The sequence below is a fragment of the Scardinius erythrophthalmus genome (genome assembly GCF_964197995.2).
Source record: "Scardinius erythrophthalmus genome assembly, chromosome: 15".
In the NCBI taxonomy this organism is placed as follows: Eukaryota; Metazoa; Chordata; class Actinopteri; order Cypriniformes; family Leuciscidae; genus Scardinius; species Scardinius erythrophthalmus.
In genome coordinates, this window is record NC_138235.1 from 13,426,996 (window position 1) to 13,453,157 (window position 26,162).

General features: G+C 40.6%; 1 protein-coding gene across 2 annotated transcripts in view; it reads left to right on the plus strand.

The window, feature by feature from the left end:
* Positions 1–26,162, plus strand: part of rbm10 (RNA binding motif protein 10) — a 34,550-nt gene that overhangs the window by 2,079 nt on the left and 6,309 nt on the right. For both annotated transcript variants that reach the window (XM_081387207.1, XM_081387208.1), the window contains 14 exons: positions 3,927–4,449; positions 4,685–4,873; positions 6,972–7,041; positions 13,228–13,301; positions 17,577–17,663; positions 19,565–19,625; positions 19,725–19,883; positions 19,958–20,118; positions 20,229–20,326; positions 21,421–21,508; positions 22,653–22,842; positions 22,924–23,009; positions 23,127–23,214; positions 25,276–25,367. In XM_081387207.1, the coding sequence (XP_081243333.1) occupies positions 3,927–4,449; positions 4,685–4,873; positions 6,972–7,041; positions 13,228–13,301; positions 17,577–17,663; positions 19,565–19,625; positions 19,725–19,883; positions 19,958–20,118; positions 20,229–20,326; positions 21,421–21,508; positions 22,653–22,842; positions 22,924–23,009; positions 23,127–23,214; positions 25,276–25,367 (1,966 nt within the window). The remainder of the gene's footprint in view (positions 1–3,926; positions 4,450–4,684; positions 4,874–6,971; positions 7,042–13,227; positions 13,302–17,576; positions 17,664–19,564; positions 19,626–19,724; positions 19,884–19,957; positions 20,119–20,228; positions 20,327–21,420; positions 21,509–22,652; positions 22,843–22,923; positions 23,010–23,126; positions 23,215–25,275; positions 25,368–26,162) is intronic.

Here is a 26,162-nt window from a genome sequence, read left to right on the forward strand (position 1 = left end):
AATATACTTTAATTAAAAATTCTCATTAGTATTGTAAGAAAACACTCATTTTACCTGGTCAAAAACAGCTCTGTTTTCAGCACATCGTTTAAGTGCATGTGTCTTTAAATGATAATACGCTTTGCTCACCCCGCCCCTCTGTTCTGTGCGCACACCGTTTGTAACACAATAACACAATAACCATAACGCGTCGTTCATTATAAACGTGGGATTATGAATTATATTGAGAACGTCGTATATAGAAATGCTGTAAGAGATGCTGTAATGTACCCTGAGTGTAAAAATAGCCGCATTCATCGTGAAGCGTGCAAGCGATTTGTAATATAAAGATTAATATAAAGGTCAATAAAACGTTACACTCACTTCAGTTCTTCTGGAGGTGCAGCAGGAACACGAATAGTTGGTACTGATCCTTTTTTCAGGAGCAGCTTCTTAGCAAATAACCAGCTTTTTACTGATCCCCGTTTGTAAAGCAGTCTGGTGAAATGATTCGCGCAAACATGAAAGCATTGACGTTGATCGTGGGGAATATTCCCTTCGAAAACAAAACTCAGCCCCTGCGTCTTCAGCGGTTCGGATTTAGGAACATCAATATGATGCTGTGTTCGTTATTACACCCAAGAACAGAACACCACAATCGCTTAGGCGCCATTCTACTCAATGCTCCAGCTATCAACAATGAACGCGCTGGTCGGCGCGTGCTATGATTGACAGCTCGCTCATGAGGGCGCGAGGGCTGGTCTGTGTTGAAACGCTGCTGTCAATCAACCATCATGGGAGGGGCGTCGATTTTGTGACGTCACAAAATCGAACCGCTTGATTTGAGATGGGAGGAAACATATAAGAAGATTAAAAAAAAACCACTGGATGGATTTTTATCATTTTATGATGGTTGTGTACAGGCACTGCCAACACACATTTCAGTACAATCAACTTGTAAAAGTGCATGTACCATTATATGACCCCTTTAAATCAAATATTGATTAGTTGAACTTTTTGAATCATCAATGTGTCAGTTGTGTACCTGTCTATGGATGGACAGAAAGCTCTCAGATTTAATAAAAAATATCTTAATTTGTGTTCCGAAGATGAACAAAAGTTTTACGGGTTTGGAACGGCATGAGAGTGAGTGGCAACATTTTCATTCTTTGGTGAACTAACCCTTTAAAGGTGCAGTAAGTTATTTCTGAGATACATTGTTGATATTTGAATTCAACACCCAAACAAACACACCCCTAACCAAAAGAAACACATCTGGGCCTTCATTACTCCACCAAAATAATGAACACACTAGGGGTGTCCAAACTTGGTCCTGGAGGGCCACTGTCCTGCAGAGTTTAGCTCCAACTTGCATCAACACACCAGCCTGGAAGTTTCTAGTATGCTTAGTAAGACATTGATTAACTGGTTCAGGTGTGTTTAATTGGGGTTGGAGATGAACTCTGCAGGACTGTGGCCCTCCAGGAGCAGGGTTGGACACCCCTGCACTATGCAATACTGCAACACAGGCAACGACTGCCGCATCTGACTGTCTCATTACTAAAAATAATATTAACACCAGCATATCTTAAAATAATGTTACTAGCGTATTGAGCAGAAACAACTCAACCTTGACCATCCATTTTCAGTCATTTCAACTTAGGTCTTTCCAGCACTGGAAAACTTTCCAGTATTCAGAGTACAAGCTCTTATCTGATCGTAGCCTATATTCCTCTGACCTTTTCCTCTTTGGTAATATCTCAGCCATCTCTCTACAAATGTCCCGCTTGCTTAATCCTCCCCTATCACGAGCAGATACCCACCCTAATTGCTGATTGGCTAAAAGAATGTTGTGGTGCTCGATGTGATCTAGAGCTGCACGATTAATCGTTAAAAGATCACTATCTCGATTCAAACACCCATGTGACCTTATTCCTAAATGACAATGATTCGCCAGTGTCTATTAACCTTTGACAAAAACAAACCGGAACTTTCAAATCTGCGTTTGAGTTGTCGCTGACCCAGAGAGAACAGTTTTAAATAACAATTGTATTAATTACATCATTACTCAACTAGGTAGCGACAAGTGACTGTTAAAAAAAATCATTAATTCAAGAGATTTGTTCAAAAACACTGATTCATCCAGTAATGAAACAAGTGATGTATTTATGAGTGAGTCATTGAATCATTCATTTAAACCATCTAGCAAAGATGATGCAAATATTAACAAAATTTGGTTGTTGATTTCATTTTTAACAGCGTTTTTCAGAAATCGCTTTTAGGCCATGTGTCCACCAAAGCGTTTTTAGCCAGTTGAAAAAGCTAGGCGCTCTGCTGAAAACGCCTAGCTATGGACGCTTGAGAGCGTTTTGGCAGCACAGGAGCGCAGCATTTTTTTCAGTTGAGACACTTTGCTAGAAATGATACTGAATATCCGCAAAAGTGTTACTAATATCTCATTTCACACATATTTTGTTTCTGTGTTGATTCTATATTAAAATGTCGATACAATGTAACTTTATTTTCTATGGCTCTTGTTTTAAGTTATTTTGTTCCGTTATATTGTGCTTCTTGTTGTCGTCTGTTGCCGTTGTACAAGTAGAATGTGGCGGTTGGTCGGTGTGGTATTAGTCCCGCCCCTCCTCCACTGTGATTGGACGGTTGGGTAAAAAGTGACCGTGATGAGTGCTGCGTTTTACCCAAAGTTGAACATTCTTCAACTTTCGGTGACCTGTAAAAAACACTGAGCGCTCAGCGCGTGAGAAAAACGCTCAGCGCTTCATTAAAGGGATACTTCAGCTTATTTAGCATTAAGCTTTGTATTAGTAGAAAACCTGTAGTATTTTCGAATGACCATGCTTTCCACCCTCATATCCCCCTGAAACGAGAGATTTATGTATTTTTTGTCTGGAAAAAATCCTCCGATGATGCAAAAAACATCATTTTGCGTCTCGGAGGATTTTCTGGCCAGAGGCTAAAGACTACAGCCAGTAGTAGGGGCTGTTCCGCATGTGTTCAACCCGCCCATAGAGGGTGGGATCTCACTCACAGAATGTACACACAGTCAGCTGTCTTTCTTTGGAAGCTAAGCTAGCAGGCTCTTGTTCTGTGAAGAAAACTGAGTAGTAGGAGAAAGCTGAGTAGTAGGGGTTACCATCCTCCTTTTCCCGGACTTGTCCGGTGGGTGAGATCGTTCAAAATGTCCGGGATTCGGCTTTTGCTTTCTGCGGTCGCCATTCATTGTTTACCTGCACACCTCTTGTTTCAATCTAGCTGAATTCATTCCGATTGGTGAAGCTGAATGTAGTGTTTACATGAACGCTAAACAAGTGATCGGTTGATGTGTGTTTTAACATTGCTAAGAAAATTCCTTCACCTCCGTGAGAGATATGAGACCGGCGCGTCTCAGTAATGACGCCACCGGCCTCGCGCCGTTCTCCCGCGGCCCTAGCCTCGTCCTGCTCGCCACAGTAAACATGATGAATGGCGACTGTAGAACGCAAAAGCTGAATCCCGGACATTTTGGGCGATCTCGAAAATCCCGGGCAAACTCGTCACGGAGACTCACTAGCAGCTAGTCTTGTTGTTTTCAACTGCGCTCTCTTACCGGTAGGCGTGGCTTGGGAGTGGCCTCGTAGGGCAGCGAAGCAAGTGCATTCTGGGAGTTGTTGTCTTTCATCCACATAAGCCAAAAATACATTTTCTGGCTTTTCTCAGTCTAGAAAGCTCCAAATTCAAAAATAATTTCACATTTCTTCTACATAAATGACCTATTTTAAATACACATTCATCTTTCCAGAGGTGAAGTATCCCTTTAAGCTCATGGTGTTTTAAAAACGTGGCGCTCCCATTGAAAACAATTGAAAAAACACTCCAGCCGCTTGAAAAAACGCTTTGGTGGACACATGGCCTTAGTGTCTAAATCTTGCTCTTTTTCGATGCCCTAGGGGTGGTCGTGGTGACCGCATGGGCCGCTATGGGAAAGAGTCTGATGAACACGACTATAGGGACATGGACTATCGTGGCTATGGACAAGAAAATGGATTGGGACTGAATAGCAGATTAACAAATGCAAGACAGCACGAGCGTGACAATAGTTTCGAAGGTGTGAGAGACTTTACCTCGGGCAATTTCTTGAATAATCGACCCGGATTCAGCCAAAAGGGGAACCGTGGATCCAAAGACAACAAACTTGGAAAAAGTCTGCTCCAAAGTCCACCAAATCAGAACATCCTCTCAAGATTCCAGCAAGATGAAAAGAATTATGATTTTGAACCAGAGATTGATGCACATAGGAGAGATATGCAGACATTTAAATCAGGACAGAAAGTGTACCAGGAGGAACAAATGCCAGATGAAGGTGAAGAAAATGAGGACAACACTTGGGGCAGAGTTAGAGGACGGCACAACTCTCAGGGCGAATGCGGTGCTGAGGAAGACAAATATACCACACATCTTGGCCACAAACAAGTGAGTACAGTTGTCTATCCGAAACGGTTTTAGTTTTGTATGAATCATGATTACAGACAAAGGTATTGACTATTGAAATTAATTAAGTTGCTTAAGATTCTTAAATCTTAATTTGCTTTACTTGCCTTATATTGTTTATGCTCTAAACATTTTTACATATCTAAACATTTCTCTTGGTGATAAAAAAAAATTGAGAAGAGTAATAAATAGGGCGAGGACTATCTTCCTGATTTAGGGTGTTCCTGACCAAGTCCAATCAGCTAGGGGCAAAATGAGAGATGGAAACTACCAGCATGCTCTGGAAATGAGCCAGGAGGAGCCAGAACCCCGTGACCAGGACTACAGGTCTGATACGGAGCCGGTCCAGAAACCCAGTAACGTTGTCATGCTGAGAATGCTTCCACCGAATGCAACCGCTAACGAGGTTTGTCAATATTTGTATTTATTGACTGACTATATAATTATATATAATATAATAACCAAACATCTGTTGCATACACTTGTGTCCTAACCAGATGGGTTGCGATGCGCGATAAAAGGGTATCTTGTCAATGTTAATCAGACTTTTTTTTCCAACCAGCCACGACGATGATACACACTGATTGTATTTTAGAAACGGTTAGAACAACAACAACACACACGTGACAATGATAATCTCAGGTACTGATTATGTGCTTAATTTAATGTTAAATGAATTTGTTGGGAGTTTAAATATTTGTGCAACCTTAATAGCCATACTTAAAACGACAATGGATAATTCACCTCAGATCTTCAAATGGAAACAAGAGTATTCATACTGTGAACAATCAAGTGTTTTCTATGACAAAGATTGATTTAGTTGAGAGTGCAGTGCTCTTGCCGAGAGACTCCACCCACGCGCTCTTCTGATTGGCTGTTTTTAAATCGATTTTGTTGCGTCCAATAGACAGTTGCTTGTCACTGGAATCTTATTACAGCGTGTCTGGTTAGAACATCGATACACATAGATACATACACTGGACAAAATTATAAACGCAACACTTTTGTTTTTGCCCCCATTTTTCATGAGCTGAAAGATCTAAAACTTTTTCTGTGTACACAAAAGGTCTATTTCTCTCAAATATTGTTCACAAATCTGTCTAAATCTGTGTTAGTGAGCACTTCTCCTTTGCCGAGATAATCCATCCACCTCAATTGCTGACTGCAGGAATGTCCACCAGAGCTGTTGCCCGTGAATTGAATGTTCATTTCTCTACCATAAGCTGTCGCCAAAGGCGTTTCAGAGAATTTGGCAGTACATCCAACCGGCCTCACAATCGCAGACCGGGTGTAACCACACCAGCCCAGGACCTCCACATCCAGCATCTTCACCTCCAAGATCGTCTGAGACCAGCCACCCGGACAGCTGCTGCAACAATCAGTTTGCATAACCAAAGAATTCCGGCACAAACTGTCAGAAACCGTCTCAGGGAAGACCTGACTGCAGTTCGTCATCCTAACTGACTTGAGTGGGCAAATGCTCACATTCAACGGCGTCTGGCACTTTGGTGAGGTGTTCTCTTCACGGATGAATCCCGGTTTTCACTGCACAGGGCAGATGGCAGACAGCATGTATGGCGTTGTGTGGGTGAGCGGTTTGCTGATGTCAACGTTGTGGATCATGGTATGGTATGGGCATGCGTATGTTATGGACAACGAACACAGGTGCATTTTATTGATGGCATTTTGAATGTACAGAGATACCGTGACGAGATCCTGAGGTTTATTGTTGTGCCATTCATCCACGACCATCACCTCATGTTGCAGCATGATAATGCACGGTCCCATGTTGCAAGGATCTGTACACAATTCCTGGAAGCTGAAAACATCCAAGTTCTTGCATGGCCAGCATACTCATTGTACATGTCACCCATTGAGCTTGTTTGGGATGCTCTGGATCGGCGTAAACGACAGCGTGTTCCTGGTCCTGCTAATATCCAGCTAAGTGGCCAGCCTAAGGCACACCTGTGCAATAATCATGCTGTCTAATCAGCATCTTGATATGCCACACCTGTGGGGTGGATGGATTATCTCGGCAAAGGAGAAGTGCTCACTAACACAGATTTAGATTTGTGAACAATATTTGAGAGAAATAGGCCTTTTGTGTACATAGAAAAAGTCTTGATAGATAATTGAGATCAGCTCAAGAAAAATGGGGGCAAAAACAAAAGTGTTGTGTTTATAATTTTGTTCAGTGTAGAACACAACAGAAAACAAAACACTTACTTTATAATAGATTTCTCTGTGACAGTTGTTGTTTGCTTGCACTATAAACTTCCATTGCGCATAGTACGTAGTTTTTAGAAACTGTGGGATAGGTTAACATTTTCTGGTGTTAAATACACGGTATACTACAAATGATAGAGATTTACTGCTTGTGTTTAACCTGGAGTATTTAGTCATCCAGCTATTAGAATACCCGTTTTGGGCAAATACCATATTTGAGGTCCTGCTATGAGGTTTGGTGTGTTGGTGTAGTTAAGTGTTTGGTGTTTGCTCTTTAGATTCGGGCTCGGCTGCAGGAGCAGGGGGTCCAGCCCAGGGAAGTCCGCCTCATGAGGAACAAGTCTACAGGTAAGCATGATCTAACAGGGGGGCTTCTTTGTACCCCAGACTGACTTCCAAGTCTCTCTTCCACTGCCTTTCATAACAAGCCTTAGCTCACTCTTGCGTCTGCCTAGTTCAGTGTGTTACTTCAGTACAGTCTCTGTCTTCTTTCTCACTTTCCTCCTGGTGTATTTGAGTTGAATGAAAAGGCTGCTCAATAGTACTGGTGTTTTGAAATCTTCAGGTGTATGTTTCCGTAACTCCCTGCACATCTTTTCATTTAAGCCATCACTTCTGATTGGTTCCTGTTCTGTATTGTGTATGACCATTTTCTTACCATACCCCTTGTCAGACTATTCTTAACCAGACAACATTCACATACACACTTAATACATCCACAAGGAACAGTAAAGTATACGCCTTCACACAAGCACAAACACATCTACTCTTAGTGCCAAGCTTGCCTCACATGTCCTTCCAACCTTATCCCTCATTCACTTTGATTGCTCTTGTCCTGAAGTCTGTGGAAGATCTTGCACCTTGTATTGTGTAAGTATATTGTAATAGCTGTGTTAAGAGGATAAGTGTGGCTGACCATTACATGAGCAATTTTTGGCTTTTTTTGATGGGTATGAAAAGGTTTTGGAATTTTGTATCCTCAGCTAAAAGGGTGGACAAAGTAAGGCAAACACCATTTTAAAAGCGTTTCGTTTCTTCAGGCCATTTAGTGCGTGTTGACTCTGGTAGTTCGGTTCTTTTGGTCTGGACCAAAAAAAGAAAATGATACATTTAGTCCCGGTTCGCTTGGCGTTCATGCTGTCATTTTTAACACCAAACCTAAAGAACAGATTTTATGCTGTATATTTCGTGACGGAACTTGTCGAACATCCAATACAAAGCTGTGTTCTGGGATAAATCTGCTCCCTGTTTTATGTTCTTTTTTTTTTTTTTTACCAGTGTAGAACTCACAAAAAGCTTATGAAATGTGTAAAGACGTCAAAACAGCGGCAGGAATCCCTATGTTACACACACAAACAAAGATCTGTTGCAAGAAGACTGTTTCAGATGCCTGTACCAAACTGTTATGGAGAACATTGCAACAAATATGAAGAGAAATATATACTATACGATAATAAACTATACGATGTATAGTTCAGTAAAACACATGCAAGGGATGATAATGTTCATGTTTGTGATGATGTAAGATGAACGCACCAGGGTTCGAAAGAATCAAGTTGAGTGTGAAACCAGACCAGCACTGTGAAAGGAACAATCGCCCTCGGACTCAGGCCGCAGCAAACGCAGTGTAAAAACGCCCTGTCAAAGCGCACCAGAGTTTGTTTGGATGCGGATCGAGACCTATCTTTTCAGCGTCTCGCCCCGCTTGTTTGGTGCGCACCAGGGTTCAAATGGCAGCATTCACACTTAATCAAACGAGCCACACTAACAGAGCAATCGCACCAGAGTTCTTTCAAATGAACCAAACGTACCAAGTGTGAACATCCTTGATTACACCACTACAAAGGTTAGTCACATTAGGTTAAGTATATGTTCTAATGGGTTTACATTTGAAGAAAGCCAAGGGACACCAATAAATCGCAGTATTTAAAAATATATCTAACTGTTAAATATTGTGCATAATCCATAAAGATATAGACCCTTTTACAGTTGGTAAACACGGTGACGTATTTGTGTGGGCGGAGCTTAGCTGGAGGCAGAAAGATCCCTCTGGCCGCTTCACTAACGTTAGTTTGCAAGTTTTGTTAGCTTGTTTTTTAACAATGACTGGAGAAAATACGATTTTGTCTTAATGTGCAAGGTCACTCACTGTCCAGGATGCCGATTTTTATTTGCAAAAGTTAATTTAACGGACGGAACCAGATGACCGTACACGCTCAGTCAATGGACGAACTGACAGGATTAATGTTAACGCTACCTCCGGTTGAGTGGCCTGACTTCTACACCTACCCGATAGAGAAACTGAGGGTAAAGAGAAACTGAGGACATATAAATATATTTAGATGCCTATAATAATATAACTATGTGCTGAATGGTCATGTAAAGACTTGTGTGGTGCGATCCGCAGTTCTGCCTAGCCAGCGCCAAGACGACAATGTAAAGAGTGACACTACGGTGCAATTTTAATGATATGAATATTTTCTAGAAATAAAAATTCCAGATACAGCATACTCATTTTTCATTGATTCTTGCACCCAAGAACACAACAAGATGACTTTTAATAATAAAAATAATAATTTAAGCTCCTTATTATGTAGCCGAATCTGTGCTGGTTTGTATTAACCGCCTCCAGTTTTCCGTTTGTTTTGCCTCCAGCTAGCGCCGTGACGTAGGCGCAAAAGGGGTCTATAGGCAGTTGCATCTGATTGTTGTAATACGTAGTTATATAACAGTGGACTAGGGCCCCCCTAAGAAGCAAACACTGTTGCCATATCCAGGAGTAATAATACCTGCAGAGATACAACTGAGAATGACTTCCTGAACAGCAGGAGGAGGTCAAATACCAAATGCCTCGCTGATTACCAGATGTAAATGTAATTGTAAACATCTTCTGTACGAGTTGCTCTGCTAAACGTTTCCCCCTACTTCACACCTGGAAGAAGGGGAAGATTCTCTTCTTAAATGGTGCAGTATCCCACAACACACGGTTGAGGGCTTGTATGACAGCATTCCAAGAAGGACTAAAGCTGTGGCTCTTTTCCTGCATAGATCCCTGATATTAATGTATTATTAGGTGTTTCCTTTATTTTTTCCACCCTGTTTATGTGTCAGTGGCATGAAGGTATTTTGGAGAGAAGATTAAAGTTCTTAGCTATTGACTTTTAACGCATGTGGAACAGCTTTTTACCGTAGTTTAGAGGTCAGTCAATTTAATTTGTATTAAAATGGTTATGGTTCAAGTATAATTTCTTTTTTTATCAATTAACTATAGCAATAAAACGTATTGTGCTTATGTTTTGTTTGCAGTAGGAAACAATGCCTAGTGGACTGCTTGGAATGCCTTTTTCAAACAGCTTTAATCCCATGTGGGCAGTTTAGCCAGAAACCTTTGTTAAACACAGTCCTTTGGCATTTCAGGCCGACTGATATTATTTACCTGTACTGTACCGCCTGGTGTGATTTCAGACAAGCCTCATAAAAATTAGGTATTAATTAGACTTGTATATCAATTAGACTGTTTTGTGAATCAGACAGTAAAAAAAAAAAAAAAAAGTATCCTAAAAGTTACATGTTAGATAACTATGTAATTGGTATAAAGTAAAGCAGTTACTAAAGTATTTCATAATAATAATAAATAATATATACACATACCCGCACTGCCATTGAAGAGTTTGGGTCAGTAGGATTTATTTCTTTTTTAATATTTATTTTATTTAATTTTATTCAGGAAGGACTTATTAAATTGATCACAAGTGACAGAAAATACTTTTACATTGTTTCATAATAAAAATCGATTTCAAATAGATGCTTTTCTTTGGAATTTTACTATTCATAAAATAATCCTGAAAAAATGTACTGCAGTTTCCACAAAAATATTAAGCACAACTGTTTTCAACATTTATAATATTCAGAAATGTTTTTTTGTGCATAAAATCAGCATATTAGAATGATTTCTGAAGGATCATGTGACACTGAAGACTGGAGTAATGATACTGTAAATTCAGCTTTAAAATGGATTTAATTTTTCATTGAATATTAAAGGAGAACTCCGGTCTATTTTAACATTGAGCTCATTTTTTTGTACATTTGGAGTGCTGTCAATACAGAGAACAACGACAAAAATCGAAAAATCGATTGCCGAGTTCACGCGCGTGATCATAGGCACTAAACCTATGCGCGTGAACTCGACAATCGATTACTATGGCCTTCCACCGAAAACAGGATGTAAACAGAGGTATGAGCGCTGGCTGAATTAACTTCATTTTTATTAATATCTCTAACATCTACTGCAGTCAGATTCACCCGTGTTCACTCGGAAGGAATCACTCACATTTTCTGTGCACTTGTAATGACACATCAAGGATGTTAAGAGGCTAAAAAGCAGGCTTACTACTTGCCCCATTGAAGTCAATAGGGTGCAAATTTTAAAAATAGAATAACTCGGTGTAGGCAACACCGATTTTTGTCGTTGTTCTCTGCATTGACAGCACTCCAAATGTACAAAAAAATGAGCTCAATGTTAAAATTGACCGGAGTTCTCCTTTAATACAAAACATTTGTATTTAACATTTCACAATATTGCTGTTTTAAAGGTGCTCTAAGCGATGTCACACATTTTTTAAGCCAAAACATTTTTTGTCACTTACAGCAACCATCTCCTCACTATCAGCTAGCTGCCAGTCCCCTGAACACACTGTAAAAAAAACGCGGTCTCCGTAGACAGCCCAGGCTCCACAAACAGCAACAAAAACAAACTGGCCCAGCCTGGACCACGAAACATAACAGTGTTCCAGCCAATAACCGACAAGAAGTATTTGGGGTGGGGGTTGGGGGTAGGGATGTTGCGGTGACGGATTTTTTCCACCGGTTAATCGACGTGTAAAAAAAATGGTAATCCCGGTGTCACCAGGGTTGCGTGTCGGGGATTTCGGGTGGCCGAAAATGCGGACGTGCACACGTCTCAATTTACTTTCACTTTAATTAGCGGCAATTCAGTAGCATTTGTTTGAATTAATCATGGGTTAATTTATTTTATTCTTAATAAAAATACACAAAACAATAAGACACTCGCTTGTATTACACACATCTTTATTGCAAAATGAATAATAACTTAACACACCATGTAAAAACTAAACAAAAGCACTTATGAAACACCTTTAAAGTGCATTTATTAACAAAACGAACCACTGCACACATCGTGCAAGTATCAAACAAGAAATTATATAAAAAAATCACTATTCGTTAAATAAAGTGCCTGCCTTTTTCAGCAAAAAAACAAACAAAAAAAAAAAACACCGCACAACCATCGAATATGAAACGAACGAACATCAAAAACTTTAACTTTAACTTAAACGTTAAATAAGGTAGCCTACCCGAATAATCACTGGACACTTAAGTGCAAAAAAAAACTAATATAAAAATTAAACTCACGTTTGCATTTTTCTTTGAAACCAGATCTTCCGCCATCCTTTGCCAGTTAGCTCGCCTCACTCTCCTCAAATGATAAATGAAATCGGACACCTGCTGCTTTACTGCGGCGCTCGTTCCGCTTGCGCTAAATTATGAAGGCACGTAGTCACTAACTGAATTAAGTGCTTTATTACTATTGGCTAAAACTTCAACACGATGGGGACGGTGCCAGTGGTCAAGTGCTATGACCGGTAGGTGGGTTAAACACCGTGTATCACCGGTAACACCGACTATCGCAACAAGCCTAGTTGGGGGGTTAGTGTGCACATGAAGGGGGGTGTGGGTAGTGGAGGAGAGAGAAGCATGAAGAGCTAGAGGAGAGATGTTAAAAATTTATATTATTGAGAATTTTTATATGGCCGACACACGACCAAAGAGACGACATTCCGATTAACAAATTACAAAAAAGAGGAGAAGGAACGTGAAGTCCCGAATTTACATCGGAAAAGCGTTCAAAAGGTGGTGAGAACTCCTCCGGCAGAAGGGCTTCCAATCCGAATTTCAGGTGGCTCTGTTTTTGATTGACAGGTGGGTAAATCCAGTTTAGTTTTTCTAAATGGTTCATGACTGTTTCAGGAAGCACGGAAGGGAGGGGGAGGTGGGAGGGTCGAGCTAGCCTCTGTTTTGTTTGACAATACTTTGAACGTCAGCTAAAAGTGACTTCACCAACATTGCTTAGAGCACCTTTGACTGTATTTTTGAGCAAATAAATGCAGACTTTCAAAAACCCCAAACTTGTGAATGGTAGTGCATAATAATGGTTTTCAGAAGTTACATCAGAAATCTAATAGACCTATAGTTTTGTCTGTACCCACATTTTCAAATTAATGTCCTGTGTGATTCTAGTTAAATTGACTGGTGTAAATAGCAGAGGGAATTAAAAAGAGCCATCAGTTCTAGCAGTTTAAAGGCAGCAGTGTTATTATTGGTTAGAATACAGCTATACCTCTTTCTACCATCTCTCTCTGTCTCTCTCTTTCTCCCTCTCTGTCGATATGAAAACACTAACCCCTCACTGCGTTGTGTTGTTCTGTCATTGTGGCCCGGCGACGGCTGTGTCTCCAGGTCAGAGCAGAGGATTCGGCTTCGTCGAGTTTAATCACTTGCAGGAGGCCAGCCGCTGGATGGAGACCAACCAGGTCACTTCACACTGCACACACACATACACACTACAAGACCACACGTGTATGGATATATATGCCCTTTATAGCTGGATTCCTTATGATTTCACAGATTTCGCCATCTCTTAAGAATGAGGTCTGCCTGTTGCCATTCTAATAATATACAGTCTGTCTAGAACAAATATTTGACTGTGCAACTACTTGGGTATTTTCTGGAAATGCCCAAGCTTGATATAAATTCAACAGTATTGTCCCCCTGAAAGCTCAGTTTGTGTGTGTTGTCTCCCTTTTTCAGTTAGCTGCGAAGTGTCTCTTGGCAACCGTAAAAACCTAGTGTGAGACCTGCCCTTTATTTTGTGTCTCTCTAGTTAAATCCTCATGGCTTTGAAATGTCAGAACCACTCGAGTTTCAAAAAGGGTTTGAGTTCCGGTAGTTAAGAGTTCCATGAGAATTTGAGCAGAATGTTCCTCTTACGTATCTTTTGAATTATTCAATTATTACCAGTGCATTCATAGATTAGCTGATTTACTGAATATCAGTTTACATGAAAGCCAGGAAGAAGTCATAATAAAGTAATAGTCTTTGGCAGACACATTTGTTCAGAGAAACTTATGGTACACTTTTTACAGGATCCCCTCCCCCCAATCTACCTGTTGTAAACCTCCTGGCTGAATACTTGAGAACATCAGAATAAATTCTGGTCCACACTGCTGCTTATTTTGAGCAAGAACCCCACGCTTAAACAGGAAGAGTTGGATTGATAGCCTTGTAAAGCCATTAACCACAATTTTGTTTTTGTATTGATGATGCCAAAAAACTGACCCAAATAATGGTGCGGTTTCCTCCCCTTCAAATTCTACAGAAAACTCTGGCGAAAGCAGGAGAATTTATTGGTCAAAGCAGTCATATGATGTCACTGGTGCGGCAGCATTACTATAAAAGGGCACCTGCATTAAACGTCATCAACTTTGAGTTTTCTGATTGAAAACATGCAGGCATGTCTGGAGTGCCTGAAGGGCAGACTACTGTTCCACCATCATTTTCAATTTTTAAAGCTCTTTAAAAACAACCCAACTGAGGGGAGCATGTATTCAGTGTCCAGTCTCAAAGAGCTGGCGAAGACTACAGAAGAGAGAGGGAAGTTTATTGTTGGAGCCATCTGCTCTATCAACATGTCTAACCCTCAGTCCTGCTTGGAGAAGAGTAGCAAAAGTACTTTCAGGAGATCCAGCTGGGAAAAACCTTCCAGTGGACAACGGGGAAGTGTGCCGTCATATCTCGTCTACACTATTGGCTCTGAGTTAAAGTGTCAACACCATGACGCAGCACCTCGTTCCCCTCTTGGGGAACCGGGTTACACGCGTAACCCTAAGACATTCCCATTCGAGGGAATTCAACGCTGTGTCATGGTGTTGACGCTATACCCACGAGGCCATACTAAACAAATGCCTGCTCACCAGCTGTTCTTTGAATGAACTGCAGGGAACCAAGCATAGTCCAAACCCAGGGTCTGAACCCAAAGTTGCCATGCAAGATGCATGCCAAGGGACCAAGAGCTTTAGCACCTAGAGGTGCGGAACGTTCGCAGCTCTGGTGCCTCCATCTAATAACGGTTAGGGACGCTTCAGCAACCAGACTGGTCCTAGGACCAAAGTTTAGTAGGCAATCTTCCTACCAGAGTCCCAAGGGGTAGAGCTGACTAGGGAGGCTACAGCTGTGTCCACCGAACACTCCCTCTCTGGAAAAGGGCAGACTACTGTTCCACCACATTAGCCATTCCAAGTTTGTGAAGCTCATTAAAAGCAACCCAGTCGAGGGGAGCATATATTCAGTGTCCAGTCTCAAAGAGCTGACGAAGACTACAGACGAGTGAGGGAAGTTTAGTGTTGGAGCCATCTGCTCTATCAACTGCCTGCTCTAACCCTCAGTCCTCCTTGGAGAAGAGTAGCAAAAGTACTTTCAGGAGATCCAGCTGGGAAAAACCTTCCAGTGGACACCGGGGAAGTGTGCCGTCATATCTCGTCTACACTATCACCTCTGAGTTAAAGCTTCAGGGGGAGACAGACAGAGCCCACCTTCTGTCAACTGCCCTTCACTAGGTGTCACTTAACAAAAAAAGAACTTAAAGTACTTTTGCTGCCGATCCACCAGGGGACGCTCTGTTTAAACCTGCCCTCTAGGGAAGTGTGCATACCACCCTTCTGCAATGTAACCCATACCTCAGATAATGATCGCTTATTCTCATCGTGAGTTCAGCAAGGAAACATCCTGACACTGCAAAAGGGGTCTTTACACTGTCAATTCACCCATTCCTCACAGACTCCAAGGACGCATGCCAACATAGTTCACGTCCACACTGCCGGGGCTGAAGGACACAAAATAAGAAAGGGGATTAACTTTTTTAAGGCTGCAGACTGAAACCTTGCCTCTCTGAACCTCTTGAAAACTGTATCAACGGTCTATCAGAGTCCAGAGGGAGAGGCCTGGGTGTTAAGGGGAAAGGATTTCTCCCCCTCCTTTATCCCCAAAATGTTTAACCACAGAGGCCACTCCATGGCAACCATCACAGCCATAAAATGACCAATAGCCCAGGCCATCTGCTTGGTGGCGTGGAGGACGAGATCTGTGGCTCTGCTGTGCTCCAGGACGGCCTCTGGAGACAGTCCCTCCCCTTTGTCCAGGTGCTTCAGAAGGTCGGCCTGGTAATCCTGTATAATTGCCGTAGTGTGCAGTGCTCCAAGGGCCTGACCTGCCGCTGTGTAGGACTTGGGAAGATCTGGAAAGGCATAGAGGGCAAGACTGGTGCCTTGGGAGAGATAGCTTGAAAGTGCCTCTTCAACCTGGGGCATCTTCTCATATCTGTGCTCACATAGCCCCTCTATGTTCGAATAATTTGACGTGATGGAGGTAACTATGCGAGCTAAATTCCCAATGACCAAGCATGCTTTGCTCCCAAACAGATGAAACAGAGTTTATGTGTGTTGTCCACTGTGATAAATCGGGGACAGTGAAACGCAACTTCTTAATGTTTTTCTTTTTTAGCTTTAGTTTCTTTATTTTATTTTTATTTTAAACAAATTAACACACAAACCTTTTCTCTTTCTCACATACACAAACAAAGTGCCTTCTTAAAGACAAAGAATCTGTTGACTTTTAATGCAGGTGCCCTTTTGCAGTCATGCCCGCGAACCAGTGATATCATTTGACTGCTGTGGCCAATAACATTGGCGTGATTTCACACGTTTCAGACACACTGAAGACATTCCCATAGTGTCAACACCATGTCTCAGCGTTGAAAGGGCAATGTAGAGTTAAACTGGGATTTCTGTCTGCACAGAGGTTATAACTACCTATTATTTCACATTAAAGAAATGACAATAACTGTGTACTTGCTGCTAATTTATTGCTACGAGCCTCGCAGAATTAGGCAAATTCACTGGTTTGTTGTTCATTAAATGTGCTGTAGCAGCCCAATACCTTGTAAACCACACTTTCTTTCATGCTGTGCACCCTGGTATTTGTCTAGCAGCCAGGCAGTCAGATTAGAAATGGGTGATTTCAGCCAGTGCTTGCCATTTTTGCATGTAGCAGATCGTTCATTAATGGACTCTGTGGGGTTCCCACTAGCTTAGATCTTGGCTAATGTTAGTTAATGTTATTTCTGTTTTATTTGTGGGTACGAAGGGGTGCCATACACAAGCATGGAGTCATGTTGTTTGTATTTATTTATCAGGCCTCTAAAGTGCCCAAAATCGGGTAATTGAATAGTTGCTGTTTTTCTTTAAGTATTCAGTTACATTTAAGGATGTTTTCTTAATGCCAGAAACTCAAATGAGGGGAGTTGTCAGCATTTTCTTTTTTACGCATTGAGGTCCTTAAGGATTTATTTTTGGCTCAGGTACAGTAATACGTTACAAGTCTTTATTCTATGTGTCCTGTCATCGCTGTATGAATTTGCTTTTGTGATCTTCTGTCTGGATGTTTTATTTGTGGCTTAATGTGGGTGGGCAGGAGTGAGCGTGACACTTTTTTTTTGTTCCCCTGAATGGGGGAGGTTGAGGCTTTTGGCCAGAGAGGGTGTCCGCAAACGCTCTCTCACATGCAGGCCGGCGCGTCTTTCTGAGTCCTCTCAAGCTGATGGTGATATCTGACTTCCTCTCTCTCTTTTATCCAGTCTTCTCCTCCCCTCTTGTGTTGAGATGAGGTCTCAAGTGTGCCAATTCCACCCTGAAAATGATATTTACCCTCTTTTATTCTGTTGTCCCCTCTCTTCTTCTGTGTCTCACTTTCAGAGCGTGCTCACTATTTTGGGACAACGAGTATCTATGCACTACAGCGACCCAAAGCCCCGTGCAAATGAAGACTGGCTCTGCAATAAGGTAACTTTCTTAATGTTCTTTACTTCAATAATTAAAGAATTATGTTAAATTAAGACTTAGTCTTAGTGTACCTTAAAAGGATAGTTCACCTTTAAATGAAATGACCTTTATGTCATCATTTACTCACCCTGGTGTTGTTCTAATGCAGTATCCATTTAAATATTGGGCCACAAAAGAAGAATTGTTAAAAAATAACCCGCTCGTTCTCGTCCATATGCTGGCAGTGAATAGTGACCAGCAGCAAGCTTTTTAAAAAAAGAGGCAATGTATCACAGAATGATACAGTGCAACACTTCATATAATCCAAGTAGGGATGTCACGAATCGCAATATACCGGTATTGATGATGATCATTATATTTAAAAAATGAAATCTTGTTATCAGTTTAATTAAGCGTGTTGCAATATACCGGTATTGGCGATAACCATAATACTTAAAATGAATAGAACACATATAATATGATGTAAATAATCCAGTGCCAGTATCTGGTTGACATCCCAGTGTACAGTAGGTGGCGGTGTTGTACCCCAACGATAGTTTCCTCCTGTTATAAAACACAAGCAGCGCGCAGCTGCTACTGCTTCGTAAAAGCATGTCGTTGCATTCTTCTTCTTCTTCTTCTTCTTCTTCTTCTTCTTCCTCTTCCTCTTCCTCTTCTTCCTCTTCCTCTTCCTCTTCCTCTTCCTCTTCCTCTTCTTCTTCTTCTTCTTCTTCTTCTTCTTCCTCTTCCTCTTCCTCTTCCTCTTCCTCTTCCTCTTCTTCCTCTTCCTCTTCCTCTTCCTCTTCCTCCTCTTCCTCTTCCTCTTCCTCTTCCTCTTCCTCCTCTTCTTCTTCTTCTTCTTCTTCTTCTTCTTCTTCTTCTTCTTCTTCTTCTTCTTCTTCTTCTTCTTCTTCTTCTTCTTCTTCTTCTTCTTCTTCTTCTTCTTCTTCTTCTTCTTCTTCTTCTTCTTCTTCTTCTTCTTCTTCTTCTTCTTCTTCTTCTTCTTCTTCTTCTTCTTCTTCTTCTTGCACAACTTTTGTTTCAATCGGACTGAATCTATTTCGATTGATGAATCCGAACGTACTGCTTACATGAACGCTAAATGTGATCGGGTTGATGTGCGCGTTTACAGTATATGTAACAAGCTTCAAATCGTAATATATTTTTTGACATGCACGGATATATGGAGTTTCCGGCTGTATCCGCATAACCATTTTCCTACATTGGTTCTTTTAATTTTTTCTTTAACCGCAGACTTAATATTTATCCATTTCTGGTCATAATTTGAAGTAAATGAGCACATGAACCGTTGTGCCGTGCTGCTTATATTTATCATCTGTCGTCTGTGGATGAGAATCCGAAGCAAGGACTGGTGGGACGTTGTCCTGCACCACTTCACGTATGCTGAGTGAAAGGAGAATTTTAGAATGACATCATACGTCATTACGCAATTTCAACGTGATTGCACATGCGCAGACCTTTCAGTTTCTGTTTTCAATCTGATCAATTCTGAGCTCAATCGGATCGATTAAGGTGTTTACATGAAGGCTTTTCAGTCTGATTGAGGCGTCAATCTGATTACTAGCGGATTATTTGGTTGCATGTAAACGTAGCCACTGATAGACCATGAGGAAGAAACATCCACATAATGGTGCAGTTCTATCCCCAAACAATTGCATAGAAAACTCTGGAGACTTAGACCACATTAAATAATTAAATATTTTTTATTGTTTATTGTGTGCGTTGATCAGTGTTTATGTGAAAAGCGAAGTGATTGTGTCTGAAGTGAAGTCATCTTGGAGTGACATAGAGCAATAATAGATGATTATTGAATTGTCTTTTTTTTATGACCTATCCCTTTAAGTGAACAAATACTTCTAAGTGATGTAGTTGTCTTCCCAAACATGTGTTTTGATTGGCAGTGTGGAGTGCAGAACTTCAAACGAAGAGAAAAGTGTTTCAAATGCGGAGTTCCAAAATCAGGTGTGAATGGAAATTAATTTGTTTCAGTTCCTTTGCTCCAAATGGTTAAAAACATGAATATTAATGTAAGTTCTTGCACATATGACTCTTTCCTTTCAGAGGCTGAGCTGAAACTCCTTCAGGTGCCAAAGAGTTTACCTTTGGGGCAGTTAAAGGACTCAGCTCAGGGTTTACTCCCCCTTCCCATCATATACCAGACTGCATCTCCAATTCTCAACTTAAGTTCCTCATCACAGGCTGCCGAGGTGGCCAATGACAGTAAGTCGTGTACGCGTTTAACACTTTTACTTTAGGGTAAGACAGTGTTTACATCTGTGTTCACATCTCTTCAGCTCTGATCCTGCGTAATCTGGGACCCCATACGACACTAGAGGCCATTTTGTCCGCTTTGGCCCCGTTTGCTACTCTCTCCCCTTCAAATGTTCGGCTCATCAAAGACAAACAGACACAGCTCAACCGAGGGTTTGCTTTTCTGCAGCTCACTACTATCGTGGTAAATCAGCGACTCTACTTGCAAATGGCATCTGCTTGTATGTGTTGTGGCCACAACTCCCCAACAAAACGTGTAAGACTAACACAAACAGGTATTGTATCATGTTTTAGGAAGCTTCACAGCTGCTTCAGATCCTCCAGTCCCTGCAGCCTCCTCTCTCTATCGACGGCAAGCTCATCTCTGTAGAGTTTGCCAAGGGCTCCAAACGGTACGAGTTCATGCTTTTCTAATACTGATCCTGCAGCGTTAAGGCCCTTTCACACCGGATGCGTAACAAAAAAAGCGAATAGTTTAGTTCGCTTCAAAACCATTCACATCAGACGTCTACTGTGACGTTCAGAGCTTCAGCATTCCAAAACTTTCGCGCCGACAGCTGAGAAAACATGGACACTTCATCATCATCATCATCCAGTGAAGAAGAGCTTTTAATTTTCTTTAAAAGACAGAAAATAAGGTTTTGGGTGTACCCAATCTTAAAGAACAGAGAGTCTGATGGGGAGTATGCTAATGTCCACTTTTAGTTTCCTTTTCCTCTCTCCTTTTTCTCACATAGGTGCCCCTGAGGTTTTTCCACAGTTTTTTTGCGTCTTCAACTAAACACAGTGCGTTTTGTAATGTCACATTACAATTTACATGTAATACACAATACACATTACATGTAACACACGAAGTAACAAGTTAAAATCATTCGACTAGAAACTGTAGATATCACACAAAGAATGTATAGTATACTAAAAGCAGCCCTAAATAGTCTCACTACATTTTGTTACATGTTCAAAGTAAACACGGACTCTGTCTCTATCTTTGACGATAATAGTGTTAGCTTTCTATCCCAAATGTAGTTTAGCCTGCTAGCCTACACAGCACAGGACTATACAACGACTAAAACTATCACACAACATACTCACAGTCGTGATAACCGAGTTGGTTGGCAATGCTACGCCACACATTGTCTTTCAAATCGTTGTCCTTGTAGTATGTGATTGGCTGAAGCCGTTTCTGTCGCCGCAAAAGTTAAAAAAAATCGACATCGAAGCAAAAAAAAGAAGTCGTGTTTTCGCCACAGCACATTCGCGTTCGGTGTGGAAGCGCTCATTACACAAACAGCTGATCAAAAAATAAAACCATCGCACGAATTATTCGTGTGTCAAAATCGCGTCCAGTGTGAAAGGACCTTTACACTGATGTCATGGTTGTGTAATAGGAAAATGCAGCAGAGCCACACATTTGAGAGTGTTCACAGATCACATTATTACTGTATGTTATACAGTTTTGTGAGTGTTCTCCCTCTCTCTCTCTCAGCGATGTTTTTCTGGCAGATGGGAGTCGGGTGAGTGTGGCGACCGTAGCGAGTACAGCTATAGCTGCAGCTCAGTGGGCCGTCACTCAGGTACACACAGCACAGGGAAATGGCTTGATTAACAGCATAAAGACTCGTATGCAGGAAATGATTAACTCTAGGATCTTCAGTTAGTGATAATGAATGTGCACCCAAGGTGTAAACGTGGCCATTTTGCAAAGCAGATTTGAATTGATATCAATTATTACACTTAAACCACAGTTACAATTGTCAAGGTTTTGGACTGAAAATGCTCTTGTGTTGAAATTGTTGAAAGTCACTATTACTAGTTCAAAACTTACATAACAATGGGGAAAAATCTGTGATGTGATACTAGATAATAATTATTATTATTGTAACTAATTACAATAATAACTAGTGATGCAACTGGAAATATTTGGCTGAAAATGAATTTTTGGTTTTGGCAAAAACATTTTTAAGTCTGAAATGTCTGAAACTGAAAAAAGTGATGTTTAATTATTTTCATTCAAGCATGAATGAACGTCAGAAGGTTTATTTAAAGAAACAGTACAACCAACTTACAGAAATGTAATCACTCAATCAGTGTTTCAACCGCAGAAAGATGTGGATAAAATATTGACGTAATACATTTACCTCAGGAAAACCATTCAGTGCCTATAAATTCATTAGTTAGCTAGAAACATTTACTCTACAGAGGAGCATTTTGATAAATATACTGTATGCAGTATATTACATATGCATTATATTTTTACTTAACCTGTCATCTTTTTTTTTTATGTTTGTATGAATAAATCTCTTGAAAGCAAGCCATCATTTAAATATTTATATTTCACCAACAAATTGGAGTAGAAAAATAATAAGTTGGTATAAAAACTTCCTTATGTGCAACCTAAATGTTTATAAACAGCTCATGTTTTATTTCAGTGTTGGATTATCAAATGCATTTGAAAAATGTATTGACTAAATGAAAGCGCTTAGGTTTCTGTTTTGGTAAAATAATTAAAAACAAATACTGTGCATCAGTAATACTAACCCTTTCACAGGTTTTTCCTTAAGAACACATACATTGATTTTGTTCTTTAGATAATTAATGAACCTCTTAACAAATTTCAGCTTATGTATTGACAGTTGCAGAACATATTTGTCTTCCATTCAGTGTTGAGATGCGATTTCCTTCTCTAACACACTGCCAAATGTCTGGTTGTTGTTCCAGACGGCGCAGCTCTCGGGTGCAGCTGCGAGTGGTGATTTCAGTGTGCACCAGCAGGGGGCAGCAGCGGTGTTTGGGCAGGAGGCTGTGCTGGGTGTCAGTGCAGAGGCACAACCCTTTAAAGGGCCAGCGGCTGCGGGACTGATTAGCCACACTTTATTAGGCACTCCTGGCGGAGGAACTTCCTCCACTGGTAAAACTACAGCTCGGTTGCATCTGCTTTCAGCCTGTGGGTATTTTATTGTAGTAAGTGTGAATGTGTTTTCCACCATAGGAGAAACAGGTGCTACCTCCTTATTGGCGCTCACAGCATCCCATAACCAGCTTGTTGCAACGACAACCTCCACACAGGCCAACCAGGTAGAGTTCTGTATTTTTATTCATTATTTGATTTGCTTTGTTACAATCAAAATTCTAATTGTCTAAAAAGCACTAATTGTCCGTCTGTATACCGTGTGTGTGTGTGTGTGCGCAAAGGCCCAGGTGGAGATCATTGGGAAACCTCAGCCTGCTACACCGAACCAGCCTGCCACACCTGGAACTGCTCTGGAGTGCCCGCAGTACCGTAAGCACACATTAAAGTGCTCCTGTTATGTTATTTTAAAGGCTCCTAATTTCGTCTCCTACAACAGGTTTACATGCGTCCAAGTAAAAAATAATAATAATAATACTTGAATTTTCTCATAATATACATTGCAGCATCACATCTTTTCTCACTGTCTCTGAAACGGTTTGATACAATAATCTGTCTCTCTCAATCCCTCCTTCACAAGAGCAATCTGATTGGTCAGATGGCTCAGTCTGTTGTGATTGGCAGGGTTCGTACGGGTGCTTGAAATCCTTGAAAATGCTTGAATTTCATAACAAATACCTGTCTGACTGAAAAGGAGAAATAAAATGTAGCCCTTCAGATACAGAGCGATTTGCGCTACGCTGGCCAGAGCAAAAGTAGGCGGAGTTTTCATTTTGATTTCCGCGCTTGTTTGGTTGCCCCGTTTTAATTGGCCACGCGGGTTATCGTCACAGATCGCAGCGGCAAAAGTTTAACTATTTTTAAAGTTAAAGCCATTGAAATAAATGGGTTTCATTGCAAAGCGCATTCCGCGTCCTGTCTGAAAGGGCCATTAGTGACAGAGTACTTGGTATGATAATGTAATGTACGTTATGGCACGTTCATTTGTGGAATATGCAGTGAACATAGCCAAAGTTACAGCACAGTAACTGTAACGTTAACTAGCCGCAAATTAAAACTCCAAACGTTTAGCCCAGTGCATAACAACAATCGTTGGTTGCTGAACAGAAATCGTGTCAGATGGAGTGTCATACAAGTAGCCGACTGTAAGGTTGAGGATGGCCTTATGCAATATTTACACTGCTCTATTCCAGTAGATAAATGTATATGTCTTGGCAATGAAATACATTTTTTTTTTATTAATATAGGCTATTTATCAGGCAGGTGCTTGTGCTTAGAGTCTTCCAGAGTCTTCTGGGTTAAAATGGAATTACAGGTTGTTGTTGCACTGCCTCAGATTTTCGTTGTTCAAACCTTGTCTTCATATTTTCAGCCCTTGAAATTACTTCAGTTTTACAGCCTGAAAATCACATTATCTGGGAAGCAATATTTGGAAAGTAATATAATGGAAAGTATTATTCATAGGCATTATCTACTTAGACAGTGATACATTTTGAAAAATAAAACTTGTGATTTGCTTAAATATCTGTTTACGAAACACAATTTTGGCTGTTTATAGCATTATCTCTTTTAATGTGATAAAAACACTAAATAATAATTTTGACTATGTATTGGTATGTAATTTATGGTGGTGTAAGGTGCTGGAAAAAGCGTTAAAATGGACCTTGAAAGTGCTTGAAAAGTGCTTGAATTTGACCTTGGAAAAGGTGTAGGAACCCTGGATTGGTCTACAGCTCTACACTGCTCTGATTGGTCAGATGGCCCAGTCTGTTGTGATTGGTCTACTCTGCTCTGATTGGTCAGATGACCTAGTCTGTTGTGATCAGTCTACTCTGCTCTGATTGGTCAGATGGCTCAGTCTGTTGTGATTGGTCTACTCTGTTCTGATTGGCCAGACTGCCCAGTCTGTAGTGATTGGTCTACTCTGCACTGATTCGTCAGATGACCGAGTCTGTTGTGATTGGTCTACTCTGCTCTGATTGGTCAGATGGCTCAGTCTGTTGTGATTGGTCTACTCTGGTCAGGTGGCTCTTCTGTCTTTTCGACATGTCGACTACACGAACCAAACTCTTCCAGGCCTCAGCTACAACTCCAGTGTTTGAGGGTCAAAGTAGACATTGTTCGTGGGCACCCAATAAAGACCATAGGCTAACATTATGCTAATTAGTTTATGCAGTAAGAAAGAAGACTGGAATAACTCATTTCGGCAGTTCAGAATTGGTTCTTTCTTTTAGGAGCCAATAACTCCATTTATAGCGCACTTTCATCTTTGAAACTTTGCCGATCTTTTACATTCACAAACCGCTATATTACACACTACATGAAAGGTAATATTCAAAAAGCATAATAGGGGGCACTTTAATATTCATTTTACCAAAAAATGTTTTGTAGTTACTTTAGCTGACCTAATGAATTCTTTCCTCTTTCCTTCAGCGGATCCTGACGTGTCCACATACCATTACGATGAGAGCTCTGGTTATTATTATGACCCTCTTACAGGCCTCTACTATGACCCAAATTCACAGGTAATAAAAAAGGCTTAGGGATTGCAGAGCACAGTTTATGAAGCGTGTGCCGCTGCTGCGTACACCAGTATCCTGGAGTATTTGCTAATTTACACACAAACGTGTATTGACAGAGAAGAAGGGGCATAATAAAGTTGTCATATAATTATTTTATATGTATTTGTTTTTAAATAATAAAATATTGTTAAACACCTTAAAAGGAATAGTGAAAAGTTGACATATTTTAAAATATTTTAAATATTGTTTAAATCAAATTGTACCAGCACCAACAAAAGTCATCTTTACGCTGAAAGACTGTTTAATGCTGTTTAAAGGTGGTTTACATGTATTTACACTATTTCATAATGTAAATAGCCTACATAAAGTATATCAATTATAAAACAAAAAAAAATTACATTAATTACAAGGTAGGGCAGCAATATTATGTTACACTTTATTTTAAGGTGATGTTGTTACAGTGTAATTTCACAAATCAGTACCGAGTAATATTAATTAACTACATGTACTTACTATAGGATTAAGGGTTTGGTTTTGGATTAGTTACTTGTACTTACTGTTGTAATAACAGATCAGCATAATTACATGTAACTGACCTTAAAAGCTGCAGTCTGTAGTTTTTCCTCTTTGTCGCCATCTCTGTTCGAAATCTGCAATTGCAGTTATTCACGGTATTATCAACTTTACGTGGGTTGTGTCACGGCACGGCACAGCGCGGATGAATCTGATGTTTTGAGGAGAATGTGCGGCTGTCAGTCACCACCGGTGTGGATACTGTCATTCGCAATCACAGATTCT